The following is a 15,517-nucleotide window of genomic DNA, read 5'->3' as shown; positions in this document are numbered from 1 at the left end:
GAGGCTTGTGGCAATGGACAGAGTGCTTACAGAAAGGCGGTGAAGTCCGTTAGTAAAGAGCTGTTTGCCTAGTTGCCTGTAATGGACCTTTACTTTGGTGATGTGCACGGACAGCATTGTGGACTGATCATTGAGCAGTATAATGGACTCTTGGACTGCAACTAGAGGCAGGCACCGGTTCCCTTGTTAGATGGACATGCTGCTTTTGGACAATATGAGAGACCCTGATGGGGGGTGTCATGGCACCTGTGGAGGCCCTCCTGCATTGGGAAGATGCTCTCATCCAGTTGCAGAGATGCACCAAGGACACTTTACAGTTTCCAAGGACACAGCCCTGGACTATACAGGCCTTCCTACCTACTGTTGTGTAGGAGGCTAGAGATGGGCCTCCAGTTAGTACCTTGGGCAGAGAGCTCAGGGAGAAATTGTGAAGGGCACCTTTGTAATTATTGTAATTGTGTAACTTGTGCTGTTGCTGTAGTCTGTTTGTTTATGTAATATACCTCACTCCTCACACAGGGACCATCAGGGAAGATGTCTGTCATGTAGATTGTGAAGGGAGCAACTCTAAAGGGGTGGAATGTTGGGCAAACAAATATGGTAGGCTTGCTCACTTGTACTTTGCCTAACTGGTGCATGAGCACAGGGCAGCACCGTGTATACACAGTCTGTGTAGGGCTGCGGGTGCTTGCCCTCAGGGCGGCAGATTGTACATTGCAGATTGCCTGCCACTATTGCGAGGGGCCATTTTTTGCTATTGTTTGCCTTAGAAGGGGTTCTTCCCTGGGCCTGTTTGCTTGTCAGCCCTTAGAGAAAGAAGTAGTTTTCCCTGCCTGCTTGCTCGTCCGCCATTGCAAGGATCTAATAAATGGAATGGGCCACCATCTTCTGACTCCACAGTTCCTTTACCGTCTGCCTGAATCCAATGTGAACCTGCATGGCCACAACCAATGGCCTTACATCTGGGAATGCCACCTATCCATGGAATGTTACAATTTCCACTACTTGGGTGAACAAGACACTGGTGTGGGACCTGAGCTTGGGTGCAGTCCCTTCCCCCCAGGTCCTAGGAGAAGGGGGAATCCCCAGCCACAACTAGCTCACTCTCCAGGCAAGCCAGAATGAACTGCCAGGTCACAGTCCAACAGTCCTGCTCTTTGCACTGCAGGGGCTACTATAGTTTAGGTATTGGTTGGCAGTTTTGGGGAGTTTTTTGAGATGGGCCATATAGTAAATAGTTTTTGGCTTTGCAAGCCACTCTGTCACAGTGACTCAGGTCTGTTCTTTTAGCAAGAAAGCAGTCATAGACAACAGATAAACAAATGAATGCATCTGTGTATCAATAAAACTGTATTTACAAAAATAGGCAGCAGCTCACATTTGGCCTGTGGGCTGTCGTTTGCTGATCCCTGGTCTAGGCAAGAGATTATGGTCATTTGAATCAGAGAGATGGCAGTGGAAATAAAGTATTTTAGAAATATTTAAAAGATAAAATATGTAGGACTTGGAAATGATTATGGGAAAGGCAAGGGAGAACAAACCTGTCAAGGAACTCATTCATTCATTCCACAATGTTGAATAAGGGCCTATCACAGGGACAGGCACTCTGCCAGCACAAGAGATACAACTGCTAAAAGTTCCCTGCCCTCATGGAGCTTATATTAAATTGGGGGGAGGGGATAAATAAATAGGTGATGGTAAGTGCTAAGAATACTAAAGTAGCCAGAGTGACAGGAGTAGCCTGGGAAGGGGTAAGGCCGGTGGCCATGGCCTTACAGGTTCCCATTGGATTCAGGTAGATCAGGGGTCCCCAAACTTTTTACACAGGGGGCCAGTTCACTGTCCCTCAGACCGTTGGAGGGCCGCCACATATAGTGCTCCTCTCACTGACCACCAATGAAAGAGGTGCCCCTTCCGGAAGTGTGGCAGGGGCCAGATAAATGGCCTCAGGGGGCCGCATGCCATAGTTTGGGGACGCCTGTATCTCTGCCTACTTGCTTGTCTGCAGTTGCGAGACTCTAACAAATGGAAAGGTCCACCAATTTTTGGCTCCACAGTTCCTTTACCATCTGCCTCAGGGGTCCCCAAACTACTGCCTCAGCTGCAGGAGGGGAAGAGAGAGACAGAGAGGAAGGAGAGGGGGAGGGGTGGAGAAGTAGATGGGCACCTCTCCTGTGTGCCCTGGCCAGGAATCGAATCCGGGACTCCTGCACGCCACTCCTGCCACTGAGCTAACCGGCCAGGGCCTATTTAATTTTTTGAATAGGTAATCAATTTACATATCCAAAATGTAATTACGAAGTCTTCCTACATCCTTCTTCTAGCTACTCAGTTCGTCTTCTCAGAGGCACCCGTGTTACTCATTTTTTAAAATGTTATCTTTCCAGTAATATTTTATACAAGTATGTGTACTATATATTCTAGCCATTTTTTTACCTAAATTTTAGTATACCAGATACAGTGCTGTAAATTGTTTTTCCTGTAATTTATAGTTCACATTTCTTGTCTGACTAGTATTTCTTTGTATAATTTAATGATTTAAGCAAATCAGTTTTCCAATAATTTCTTTTTATAAATAATGCTATAACAAATAACTTTGCATTCCATAATCTTGCTAAATCATTTACAAGATAGCGTTTCGAGCTTCAGGGACATTTGTCATTTTGATAGGTACAATGGTGGGGTTTTTTTGTTTTTATTTTTATTAAAGTTATACAAGCATACAGATTAAAGAATCAAATAATTCTACAGGGTTTGTTATATTTTTAAAAACCTAGAGACATCTGTTGGGCAGATAAAATATATTATGCTCACTTTGTTAAAGATGGCGCTGCCCACGTGGAGGCCGTTACCCAGGTGATATTAATGTGTGTTGGCCATGGGCTGTGGGCAGGCAGAATCCTTGTAGGCTTGGTTTTGGGATTAAGCCTTTCCTACCCTTTTTGATGTGGGGTGGTACAATCCAATCATGCCTCGGAGAAGTGACTTTGTATTAGAGACTTCCCTATTTTGTATATTGGATTAAAGGTTTTGAATCTACACTATAAAATGGGGGCAGAACAAGAGTTTGCGCTCTTGGTTCCTGAGATTATCATTAGAGGAGAGAGCAGAGAGGAGAGCAGAAAGAGGCCATGTGGCCAGGAGAAGCAGCCAAGATGGCGGAGTATTGAGTGAGAGGCCAGTTTGTGCAGTTTGATGCTGGAGAAGGAAGGAGAAGGGGAACAGAGGTGAATAAGTCTGGTGAGCTAGAAACCTTTGATTCTAGGAAACTCGGATAAGTCAGTAGCTTTGTGAGCACTGAATGTGAGTGGGTTTTGGAACCCAGTGTGTGTTTTTACTTGCCCGCCGGGTGCAAGCTAGAATTAAAGATGACAGCCCATCAGTTCTTGGCTCCGGTGTTTCTTTACCGACTGTCCGACTCCAAAGCGAGCCTGCATGGGCTGGGCTGCTGTGATGGTAGCCACGGCCACTGGCTTACATCATTTTCAGAGGCACTACTTTTAGCCCCCCCACCACACACACACACTAAAATTTTTTTTACTCCCATGACTCTACATGACACACTGCTGCCTAAATTTCCAGTTTTAGCATTATCCATTGGCTTCCCACTATGGAGGATAAAGATTTGGCTCTTTCCTACCCTGTCTTCATTACACACATTTATCTGCACACCTTTCCAAAGGGCCCTTCCTAAGGTGGTTTCTAAGGGCTCCCAGGCGGCACAATTCGACTAAGCACACAGCACTTCACCTTGGTTGTGACGCTAGACCACACAGAAAGCCGCCCGGAAACGGGCAGGGCGGGGGGCGTTCCCTTTCCATCCCACCTCCTGCGCCTTTCCTGCGTCCGGGCCTCGTAGGCTAGGCCAGAAAAGAGGCGGAACTCTGAGATCTGGGGGAGGTTTCTCCGCCGGACCTAAATGCGCAGTGCCCCGAGTGTCGCGGGAGTAGCTTTCCGGTCCCTTGCTCCCGCGACATGGCCTTCAACTTTGGGGCTCCCTCAGGCACCTCCGGCACCGCTGCAGCCCCCGCAGCCCCCGCGGGTGAGTGATTCCCCCAGACCTTCTCCTGGGAAGGAGGGAGGCTTCTGGTCCGCCTCGGTTTGAATCTCGGGCTTTGGGATCCTGGGGTTTACGGCAGGCGCGGAGACTTAAGGGCTTTGGAAAAGGGCGGGCGGCAGCAGAGCCGGTCCGGGCGGCTCCTAAGGCGGCCGCGGGGGACTCGAGGCCCAACCCGGAGCTCGCACGCTGCGCATGGTCACTGCTGGGCCCTGCCCTCCGCGGGTTCGCTTCCCGCCGCTGGGGAGTTGGGCTCCGAGAGACCGGAGCCCCGCCCTCTGCGCACCTGGGCTTCCCGTGCCGGCGGGAACGCTCGCGGGGCTCGGTGCTGGGCCCCGAGGGAGTAGGGTTGGGGTCCCGGGCGCTGCCCCACGGCTCCTCCGTCCCGGCTCCCGAGGGCGGGAGCCTTCGCCCCGGCTCCTTAGGCCCTCGCTAGAGGACTTCTCGCTCCTGCTCCTCCCTCCTGTCTCCATCTTCGCTTTCTTAACTCGTTTGGAGCGAAGTAAAGGTTTGTCTTTTGTTCACTTCTGTGAAACTTCCTACAGACTCTTCTAATCCTGTCTTGCTTTCTTTTCTTTTTCTCCTTCCCCCTCTCCCCTTTTAAATTTTGTTTGTTTGTTTGTTTCTTTGCCTACACGCCTAGCAGGATTTGGTGGGCTTGAGACTGCCAACTCCACCGCCAGTGGGTTTAATTTTGGGGGTTTCGGATTAACTGCTAATCCTGCAGTGAACTTTAATATTGGGAATTTCGGTGTTCCTACTACCTCGGCGACTCCGTTCAATTTTGGTAACAGTCTGGCAAGTGCAGGTAGATACTGCGGGTCGTATGTGTAACGAATGCTGGGAGCTGGAGTCCAAGAACATTTAGTGATTCCTAAAATTTGGTAAAGAACAGCTACTTGGCTGTTAAGAAAAGGAAATTTATATCCTAACGTGGAATCAGTAACAGTTGTGTGAAGTTTTGACTGTCTTAAGAGATTTGGTTTGGTGAAGTCTTGCAAGTCATACTATTCCTTTGTTAAATTCGTACTTAATGAACAGGGTATAATTTCCAAGTGGTAAGAATTTGGAATGGATTAGTATTTTTGAATAGAACATATTTTCCAAATTATTAGATACCTCTTCCAAAGTAAAAGCTCAGTAATCAGGACCATTTTCCTGGGTTTCTTGGACTCCTGCAGTCACTTTTCTCCCCCATTTTTTTCTGCATCTTTCATTGGAATTCCATTTGATTGTCCTTGTGTTTTCCAAGAGAAGTCTTATACGAACAGCAGTAACCTGTCTTATTTTTTAACATGTATAATAATAAGGCATTTCTTTGTTCAACTCAGCAGATTAGTATACATTTATGTAAGATATGTAATTATAGAAAGAATCCCCATTCTTTCCTAAAAATTTTAAGAAATGATCAGAGAGTGCAATTTAATTTATTGTCAGCATTGAGTTCTAAAAGTAGGCTAGACATCTTTGCATTAAAAAAAGATAATGGTGAAGATTTTACTATCTAGATGGATTGTTTAAAGTTCATTGTAAAATTTGCAAAACACAAACTTCAGGTGAAGTGTGTATAGTATAAATTTAAAATAGGTATTTTACAGACAAAAACCCGATAGAAAAATCTTGTTCCTCAGCTGCTCGTATATGAATTTATTGTCCATATTCTCTTACATTATGCCACTTATGCCCATGCCAATTATATGCATTTGATAAACTTCCTTCAAAGTTATTTATTCCCTGAAACTTACTTGGGAAGCCTGGTAATTTGTGCACTCACTTATTACTGTATTGTATCATCTTAGCATCTGATTTGAAAACATTTTAAGGAATACTTAAAAATTCCAAAGATAAAATAATCTATTATTAAGATATATTTAAAGTGATTATGTATTACTATCATTTGGTATATTTACTTTTCTCTGGTTGCTTAAAATTGGCACTGGGTAAAACAGAAACATTATTTTCAAATTTCTGTTTCCTGACAAAGTCACCCAGTTATAATTCATCAACAATAATAAATATGTTGGAATTTGCTTGATTTTATGTTCATTTGGAGTTATCATTGTTAAGTTTTGAAGTGCTAATATAATTGTGTTTTAATTACTCTTATATACATATGTTCATTAACTTTGCCTTCAGCAGAGGGTTGATAGAAATTTTTGTCTGGTTTTTAATTTTATATCCTTGCAGATCCACTATTCATGATAAACATGATAAAATACATGATACGATTATGGCTATTTTTATTAGGTAGCCAATTCAGCATATGTCCTTGTTTTTCTATGGAAGTGAGGAGTAATGAAAAAGATTAAGAACAGTGTTCAGTATCAAAAATGTTTAGTTTTGCAGTACTGCACTAGAACATATCATACAAGTAGATAGAGTGGTTGTACCTGCATACAACATGCAGTCTACTGAGTTAATTTTCCATATCAGAATTATATAATAAATATCAAAAGGTTGGCTTTTTTTCCTCCTTATATCTTCTGTGTTGCAGTATTGATGAATCTCTGTCTCTTACGCCAAAAATATATGAAATTAAAAGTTAGACTCCCAGAAAACTTGCAGCAGAGCTCAGAGCACACTAATGGTTCAAACATCTGTCTTAAAAGTTTTTTTGGCATCACATTGGTAATCAGGTAAAGACTGACAAGGGAACAACATAATACAATTTTAGATTAGCTAGTATTTTATTCCATTCCTATGTCAAGTTAGATATAGTTAAGATTAATTTTGTTTCTAGACTTACACAAAAAAAGGAATTTCTATATCTGTCCGAGTTGCCAAACTGATAGATACCACAGAGGCTTGTGATAGCCACTTGTGGGGGTTTTTTTTCTATCCTTCATGAAACACATTCTTGTTGTATAGAGGTCAGTGTATTGGTATGTTTTCTTTGAAAAGTTGCTTAGTCTCAGTGGAAACTAAGTAGGAATATAAGCTAAAGAAGAATATAAATTAATTGACCAAAGCCAAGATTGCAAATTGGCAACACACTGCTATTATGATGTGTTTGGCACACTGTTTTAAAAGCATTTGAATTAGTTGCAGGAAAAAGCCCACAAAAAAACACAAAACAAAACCAATTGAATTAGGGTTAAAAATTCTGTAAATTTCATTTCAAAAATCTGGATCTTCTATTTCTTTTGGAAGAATATATGTATATATAACACTGCTCAACTACCATTCTCCTGTATCAGTAGTCTGCTGGAATTTAGGAACTGATGCCATTTTTAAAAACATAGTTCATATTGAACAGTTCCACCACTCATTAATGTTATCAAACTAAATCTTGTAGACACTTGAATTTGGGATCCCTACTCCAGAAGTATACTGCTCACAAAAATTAGGGGATATTTCAAAATGAATATGAAGCAATAAAATATCCTCTAATTTTTGTGAGCAGAATATATATGTAATCATTTTAGAGTTTGTTAAAACATAATGGCAGTAGGCTTAATATATTATGTCAGCTGTAACTGTTAATCACCCTGTTAGTTGAAAGGTATATATTGCATTGTGGCATTCTAGTTTAAATTACTTTGTTGCGTAGTTCTTGCAACATTGACTTCTTGATTAGTAGAATATTTTTTTTAATGATGTTCAAAGTAGAAAAAGGAAAATTAGATCAATATATTTTGTCTTTATATGTAGCAGTTACTTATAATTTGAAAAAGAAGTTACCTTATGTATACAAAAATTCTTTTTATTTTCTTTATCCACTTGTAATTAGGTGGGTTTGGAGGATTTGGCACAGCACCTACTACAACAGCAGGTTCTGCATTCAGTTTTTCTGCTCCAACTAACACAGGCTCTACTGGTAAGAGAACAATATTGAGTCATTTGTAGAAGTAAATGAGCTAGAGGTCAGATTTTTTAAATTTAGGCAATTTCAATTTTTCATTCAAAGGACTCTTCGGTGGTACCCAGAACAAAGGTTTTGGATTTGGTACTGGTTTTGGCACAACAACTGGAAGTAGTACTGGTTTAGGTACTGGTTTGGGAACTGGACTGGGATTTGGAGGATTTAATACACAGCAGCAGCAGCAACAACAAACTAGTAAGTATGAGGTATTCATTTTCCAATATAAAATTAAAACTATATTGCTAACTTTTTTGAGTGTATGTTCAAAACACTTTAATGCATTACAAGAGTTATAAATTTTATTTTTAAAGAGTTATAAATATTATATTCCACAGGATTCCAACAGCTGTTTTTCATGTGTATATATGATGGTAACTGGGGAGAAGACTGATTGACATGATTAGGATTATAAATCCTCTGTGTTTAGTATCATTCCATTCAAATTTCTGTTGTTGCTAAAAAAAAAACAAAACCCCCAAAAAACACAAATATGGAAAACTGCATAAAAACAGCTTAATGAATAATATATACTGCTCACAAAAATTAGGGGATATTTCAGAATGAATATGAAGCAATAAAAAAGGAAGCATTTTATTTATTTTTTATTAAACAAGAACATCAGAAAAGCAAACAAGTCAAAGAAAGTTGTTTGATTATGCAAATGAGATGCAAAACCAAGTTTTATATCATTGGTGAAAATACACTATACAAAAGGCTGAAAGTACTGGAGTATCTGCACACATGTTCCCTGATCCCCTAATTTTTGTGAGCAGTGTATAAGGTGAACACCCTTGTAACCACTTGCCTATCAGAGAATCTATAGAGTCCTTTTTTCTTTTTTTTTTTTTTTTTCTTTCATTTTTCTGAAGCTGGAAACAGGGAGAGACAGTCAGACAGACTCCCGCATGCGCCCGACCGGGATCCACCCGGCACGCCCACCAGGGGCGACGCTCTGCCCACCAGGGGGCGATGCTCTGCCCATCCTGGGCGTCGCCATGTTGTGACCAGAGCCACTCTAGCGCCTGAGGCAGAGGCCACAGAGCCATCCCCAGCGCCCGGGCCATCCTTGCTCCAATGGAGCCTTGGCTGCGGGAGGGGAAGAGAGAGACAGAGAGGAAAGTGCGGCGGAGGGGTGGAGAAGCAAATGGGCGCTTCTCCTGTGTGCCCTGGCCGGGAATCGAACCCGGGTCCTCCGCACGCTAGGCCGACGCTCTACCGCTGAGCCAACCGGCCAGGGCCTCCTTTTTTCTTTTACGATGATCATTTCTCTTATGTGTATAAACAGTATTGCTTTGTCTTAAATCTCTTTAAACTTCCTTTTTTAGCTTTTTTATTTTTCAGTTTGTTGAAATTAGCTCATTTGTTCTATAGAACTTTTCAGTCAGGACTTGACTGATTACAGTCCTGTGGTAAAATTTAACATATTCCTTTGTCCCCTGTATTTCTTGGTACAAATGGAAAACCAGTATCATTTACTATGAAGAAAAGATCAACATTAAGTACAAAGAAATATAATAGTGTTCATAAATTCTAGCCAGCGTGACCAGGCAGTGGCACAGTGGATAGAGCGCTGGCCTGGGACGCTCAGGACCCAGATTCGAAACCCCAAGGTCCCCAGCTTGAGAGTGGGATCATAGACATGATCCCATGGTTGCTGGCTTGAGCTCAAGGTTGCTGGCTTGAGCAAGGGGTCACTGGCTCTGCTGTAGCCCTCCAGTCAAGGCACATATGAGAAAGCAATTAATGAACAACTAAGGTGTTGCAGCTATGAGTTGATGCTTCTCATCTCTCTCTTCATGTCTGTCTCTCTCTAAAAAAAATAATAAATTCCAGCTAGAAACCTTTTTGCCTTAAGCTCTGAGCCTTAGACTTGTTTAACACTTAAAAAGTGAGATAAGCAGTTGTTGTGAAACATTAATGGTATATTGGCACCAAACTGAGCCATTTTTAGGAAATAGAATCAGATAAAAAATTTTAATTTATTTTTATTATTTTTTAGTTTCTTTTTTATTAAGTGAGAGGCAAGGAGGCAGAAAGACAGATTCCCGCACGTGTCCCAGGATCAACACGGCAGGTGCCCTGTTGGGCAATGCTCTCTGCCCATATGGGGCCACTGCTCTGTTGCTCAGCAACCAAGCTGTTTTAGTGCCTGAAGTGAAGCCATGGAGCCATCCTCAGTCGTCGTTGCCCCCCCCCCCCAACTTGATCAAATCATTCAAGCCATGACTGTGGGGGGGGGGGGAGAGGGGGAGGAAGAGAGAAAAAGAGAAAAGGAGGAGGGATAGAGAAGCAGATGGTCGCTGTGTATGCACTGACTGGGAATGGAACTGGGACTTCCACACACCAGGCTGATGCTCTGAGCCAACCAGCCAGGGCTGAGTCAGATAATTAAGAGACTTTCATGTTAGGTGAATTAGTCCATTTAGTAACTCAGCTGTTTGTTGCTTGATGGTTATGTCGTGTACCAGGGGTACTTACTTATCTTGCACTTTGGAAATATTGATCTGATCTAGCAACTTTGCCTTTCTTTCTTTTGGAGAAGTTGTAACATAGAGAGGTTAAGTAACTTGCCCAAAGTTACACAGCCAGCTAAAGCTTTATCCTAGAATCCTGATTGTTAGTCTATTAATTTTTTTCATTATCTCTTTGGAATAAGAGAAGGAAAAGTGTTTATAAAGCTGATCTTGGTAAACATTGATATAGTGATTCTTCCTGTTTATTTTGTATACTCCAATTTATATTTATTGGAGTATACACCAATAAAGGCTGTTATAACACCAATAAAGGCTGTTAAAAGATAATTTTGCAACTTCACAAAGTTTACTTTTCCATAACCATGTTCTTTTTTATTTTTGGTGTGGGTCTAATATTGTGGCTCCAACTTTGTGTTCTGGTAATGGAGTTAATTGTATTAAGATGATATCATTAGAAAAGCAAATTTAACATTAGAAGGATTGTCCTAGTATATTAGTTTCTTATTGTTGTCATAACAAAGTATCACAAATTTAGTGGCTTAAAACAACAAAAATTTATTATCTTACAGTTCTGTACATCAGAAATCCAGAAATGGGTTTCACCGGGTTGAATCAGTGTGTCAGCAGGGCTGTGCTGCTTCTGCAGGCTCTAGGGGACATCTGTCCCTTTGCCTTGTCCAGATTCTAGAGTCTCTCTGGATTTCTTGGCTTATAGCCTCTTCCTCTATCTACAGATTTCACTTTGATGCTGACTTCCCTTTTCCCTTTTAAAGACCCTTATGATTATGTTCAGTCCTCTTTGATATTCCAGGATAATTCCAAGAAAATGTTTATTTTTTTTCCAATTTAATTTTAAGCACACGAGAGAGAGACAGAAAGGGAGAGAGATGAGAAGCTTCAACTCAAGAGTTGCGGCACCTTAGTTGTTCACTGATTGCTTCTCAAATATGCCTTGACCAGGGTGCTCCAGCAGAGCCAAGTGACCCCTTGCTTAAGCCAGCAACCTTGGGTTAAAAGCCAGTGACTATGGTGTTGATGTCTATAACCCACTCAAGCTGGTGACCTCAGGGTTTTGAACCTGGGTCATCATCCCAGGCTGGTGCTCTATCCACTGCTCTACCACCTGGTCAGATTCACTTTTATCTCTCAATCACATCTTCAGAGTCCCTTCTGCTGTATAAGGTAACATATTTACAGGTTAGGAGGATTAGGATGTGGATGGACATCTTTGTGTGTTTGGGGAAGGGGTCATTTTCTCTACCTACGACTCCTAGGATCTGAATTAATTTTTTTTTTTTTTTGAAGTACTAATTTTGGGGTATATTTTTAGCATTAGGTGGTCTCTTCAGTCAGCCTGCACAAGCTCCTGCTCAGTCCAACCAACTGATAAACACGGCAAGTGCTCTTTCTGCTCCAACGCTGTTAGGAGATGAGAGAGATGCTATTTTGGCAAAGTGGAATCAACTGCAGGCCTTTTGGGGAACAGGAAAAGGATATTTCAACAATAACATTCCACCTGTGGAATTCACACAAGAAAATCCCTTTTGCCGATTTAAGGTATCAGTACAACTTTTGATCTTCACTTGAAGAGTGTGAAGGAGAGAGAATATGATTTTGGGGTTTAAAATAATACCAAGGAAATAATTGCTTGGTTTTTCAGTACTTCTTGAACAATTATACTTTTGTTTTAAAAATAAAAAAATTGTAAAATTGAAATGATTTCATATATGTGTGATTGAGGTGACTAGACTAGAATATGACGGAAAGGAGGTGCGACTAGAATGTAATTTATAACTGAGGAAGGAATGTTAACAGAACTGGAATGGTCTGCTTGATATCCATTAGAAGGAGACAAAACTAGAATTTAGTGGTGTTTATCTAACATTGTCCAGGAAAATACACCCTAACCAGCATACAGGATTATCTGTCTGGTTGGCATATGTAATTCTGTTGTCGCTACTATAGCTGGGTGTCAAAGCCATTAAAACAATGTAGTCTGTACTGTGTTCTGATTCCATGCCTAATAAAACAACCTTCTTATTTGAATTTGACTTTTCAGATTCTGTTCCATCAGCCAGTGAGAGTATTTAAGTCAACCTGTGGTATATTTTTCATGGCAAAGTAATATATTGCAATCCAGTTTACTTCAGCCTTTCAGTTTGATTTATACATAAGCCTGCATTTGGAGCTGCAAAGCTTATACTCAGACCCTTGAACATGGTTAAGCAACAAAAAGTGGCCAGCTGATCTTACTCTTGTTAGAGAACATCTCTTTATCACTCTGACAAAAAGAAAGGGTTTTTGAGTGTGTTAATACCTTTAATTAATACCTTTATTTAGTGAGTAAGATGTATACAGTAGATATAGGTTGAATATAACAATTCAATTTTTTCCTTTTTTAAAAGAAATTGATAACATGGTTTTAAAATGCATAATGAACTAATTTAGAGTGAATTTAAATTCTTTTTAAAAACTTGCATTATAACTGGTGGCAAAAGAAAAGGCTTTTTTTTTTTTTTTTTTTACAGAGAGAGAGTCAGAGAGAGGGATAGATAGGAACAGAGAGAGAGGAGAAGCATCAATTATCAGTTTTTCGTTGCAACACCTTAGTTGTTCATTGATTGCTTTCTTATATGTGCCTTGACCGTGGGGCTACAGCAGACAAACCCCTTGCTCAAGCCAGCAACCTTGGGTCCAAGCTGGTGAGCTTTGCTCAAACCAGATGAGCCTGTGCTCAAGCTGGCGACCTTGGGGTCTTGAACCTGGGTCCTCTGCATCCCAGTCCAATGCTCTATCCACTGTGCCACCGCCTGGTCAGGCAAAAAGAAAAGGCTTTTAAAGATATAGTTCATGAGTCCAATGTATAGTAAGGTGTAACTTACACTTTGGGCCATGCCTTTTGCAGTTATTTTTTACGATATTTGGAGTTGTTTTGGCTGTGTAGAAGCACCCAACAACAATGGGTATTGGAAGTTTTTCAGAGACAAAAGCTACTTACTCTGTTGCAAAGGAATTTTTAATTTCACTCTAAGTTTATTATGGGATAAAAAAATTTCTTTATAATGGTAATGTTGTAGGGCACAAGCAGGTAAGAATCATTATTTCCTTCACTACCAGACATTAACCTGTTTTCCTCATTTTAGCAGCTATCAAACTATTAACATTAAATACTGAATTTAATACTGTACATGTTCTTGATATCATTTATTTTGTCATCCCACAGGCAGTAGGTTATAGTTGTATGCCCAATAATAAAGATGAAGATGGACTAGTGGTTTTAGTTTTCAACAAGAAAGAAACAGATATTCGAAGCCAGCAACAGCAGTTGGTAGAATCGTTGCATAAAGTTTTGGGAGGAAACCAGACCCTCACAATAAATGTAGAGGGTATTAAAACATTGCCAGATGATCAGTAAGTACAGTAATATACTAATTTCTGAGTGCCTTGGTCCAGAGAGTGAGCAAGTGGTTTTTTTTGCTAAAGCCCCAGTTAAATTTCAGAGCAGAATTTTATTTATCAGCTAGTGATTTTTCAATATTTATATAGAAATATTTAAAAGCTTTTTTCTTAATCTTGGATTTTGTAACTTATTAGATGGTAATAATTTTTTAGATTTTTCACTTAGACAAACAGCAAGAAACATTAATCATGGCTGTATGAACATCAAGTGCCACAATGACTTTAATGGAAGGTTCTAACTGATTACTTACTATTCATGTTCATTTATGGATAAATATGATTAACTTCCCTTTCCTATAATTTTCATAATAGTGGCAAGACATTTACTTTAGGATAATAAATGAAGTCAGATTTTACTTCTTGCTCTTACTTGCAGTAAAGTAACCCATAAGCTTTAATAGAATCTCCAAAGTATTTCTTGAATCTAGAAAAAATAATAAATATTTATATAGAACTTTGCAGCTAAGCAAACCTTTTACAAAATTATTTGCCTGTCTCATTTTAACTTTATCATTTAAGTTGATTTATAAGTGGAACAGAACATTGAGAGTTGTTATTCAAGATTAAAGAAAAAAAATTTTTTTTTACTAATTTTAATGGGGTGGCATTGATCGATCAGGGTACATAAGTTTAGAGAAAACATCTCCAGGTTATTTTGACATTTGATTATGTTGCATACCCATCACCCAAAGTCAAATTGTCTTCGATCACCTTCTATCTGGTTTTCTTTGTGCCCCTCCCCTCCCTCCACCCCCTTCCTCTCCTTCCTCTACCTCCCCAAGAAAAGATATTTTAATTCTTTTACAAAGCAACCATTTCTTTATTCAGCTAGTGCCCTTTTAAAATCACAAGCTGCATTGATATTTGTGACTGTGAGTAATATGCTGCATACTTTATAACTTGTTTACTTTTTTCCCCAGGACAGAAGTTGTCATTTATGTTATTGAGCGTTCTCCAAATGGTACTTCAAGAAGAGTTCCAGCTACAACACTATATTCCCATTTTGAACAAAGCAATATAAAAACACAACTGCAGCAACTTGGTGTAACACTTTCTATGACTAGAACAGAACTTTCTCCTGCACAAATCAAACAGCTTTTACAGAATCCTCCTGCTGGTATGTTTCTGTGCCCATAGACTTGAGATGAAAGACTTAGAAATATATGCTCCCTGCATTTGGGAGGTGTTGAATGGTTATTAATGTTAATAAAACCAGTGTCAGCTTATTTATCACTTTTGCTTATTTGGGTCATAGTTTTTAATTTTATTCATTTGTCTAGTGTTTTTGCTTTTTGTTTTTAAATTAATATATCCTGGGCTGGCTTGGTCCTCCCCCTTCTTGCTCCCCCTTTCTTGCTCTTCCCCCTTCTCTCTCTCTCTCTCCTCTAAAATGAATGAATATCTTTAAAAAAAAATCTTTAAATAAATAAAGTATATAGCTAACATTTTAGAAATTTTGGGAAATAATAAGCTGAAGAAAAATAGTCTATAATTCATCTTCTCAAAGGTAATTTACTCTTAATATTTTGATTTATTTTTTTCTAATTTATGTTTGAGTCTTCAATTAAAACCTGAATGTGTTATCATCATCAAAGAGTCTCCATCCCCCCATATCTCTCTCTCTCTCTCTCTCTCTCTCTCTCTCTCTCACCAATTGGGGGGGGG

General features: G+C 40.1%; 1 protein-coding gene across 3 annotated transcripts in view; it reads left to right on the top strand.

The window, feature by feature from the left end:
* The first annotated feature begins 3,909 nt into the window (after nucleotides 1–3,909).
* The window catches only part of NUP54 (nucleoporin 54), a 28,329-nt gene continuing 16,721 nt past the window's right edge, over nucleotides 3,910–15,517 (top strand). Inside the window, exons 1-7 of one of the 3 annotated variants that reach the window (XM_066387243.1) lie at nucleotides 3,914–4,042; nucleotides 4,704–4,865; nucleotides 7,788–7,874; nucleotides 7,965–8,114; nucleotides 11,724–11,950; nucleotides 13,617–13,804; nucleotides 14,773–14,969. In XM_066387243.1, coding sequence (XP_066243340.1) covers nucleotides 3,976–4,042; nucleotides 4,704–4,865; nucleotides 7,788–7,874; nucleotides 7,965–8,114; nucleotides 11,724–11,950; nucleotides 13,617–13,804; nucleotides 14,773–14,969 — 1,078 coding nt within the window. In that variant the 5' untranslated portion in view covers nucleotides 3,914–3,975. Of the gene's footprint in view, nucleotides 4,043–4,237; nucleotides 4,566–4,703; nucleotides 4,866–7,787; nucleotides 7,875–7,964; nucleotides 8,115–11,723; nucleotides 11,951–13,616; nucleotides 13,805–14,772; nucleotides 14,970–15,517 lie in introns of those variants that run through there. The other 2 variants (XM_066387244.1, XM_066387241.1) reach the window with 2 other exon arrangements.

This window comes from Saccopteryx leptura, chromosome 5 (genome assembly GCF_036850995.1).
Source record: "Saccopteryx leptura isolate mSacLep1 chromosome 5, mSacLep1_pri_phased_curated, whole genome shotgun sequence".
In the NCBI taxonomy this organism is placed as follows: domain Eukaryota; kingdom Metazoa; phylum Chordata; class Mammalia; order Chiroptera; family Emballonuridae; genus Saccopteryx; species Saccopteryx leptura.
Note: the sequence above shows the minus strand (reverse complement) of the source record. Positions and strands in the feature narration are given on the sequence as shown.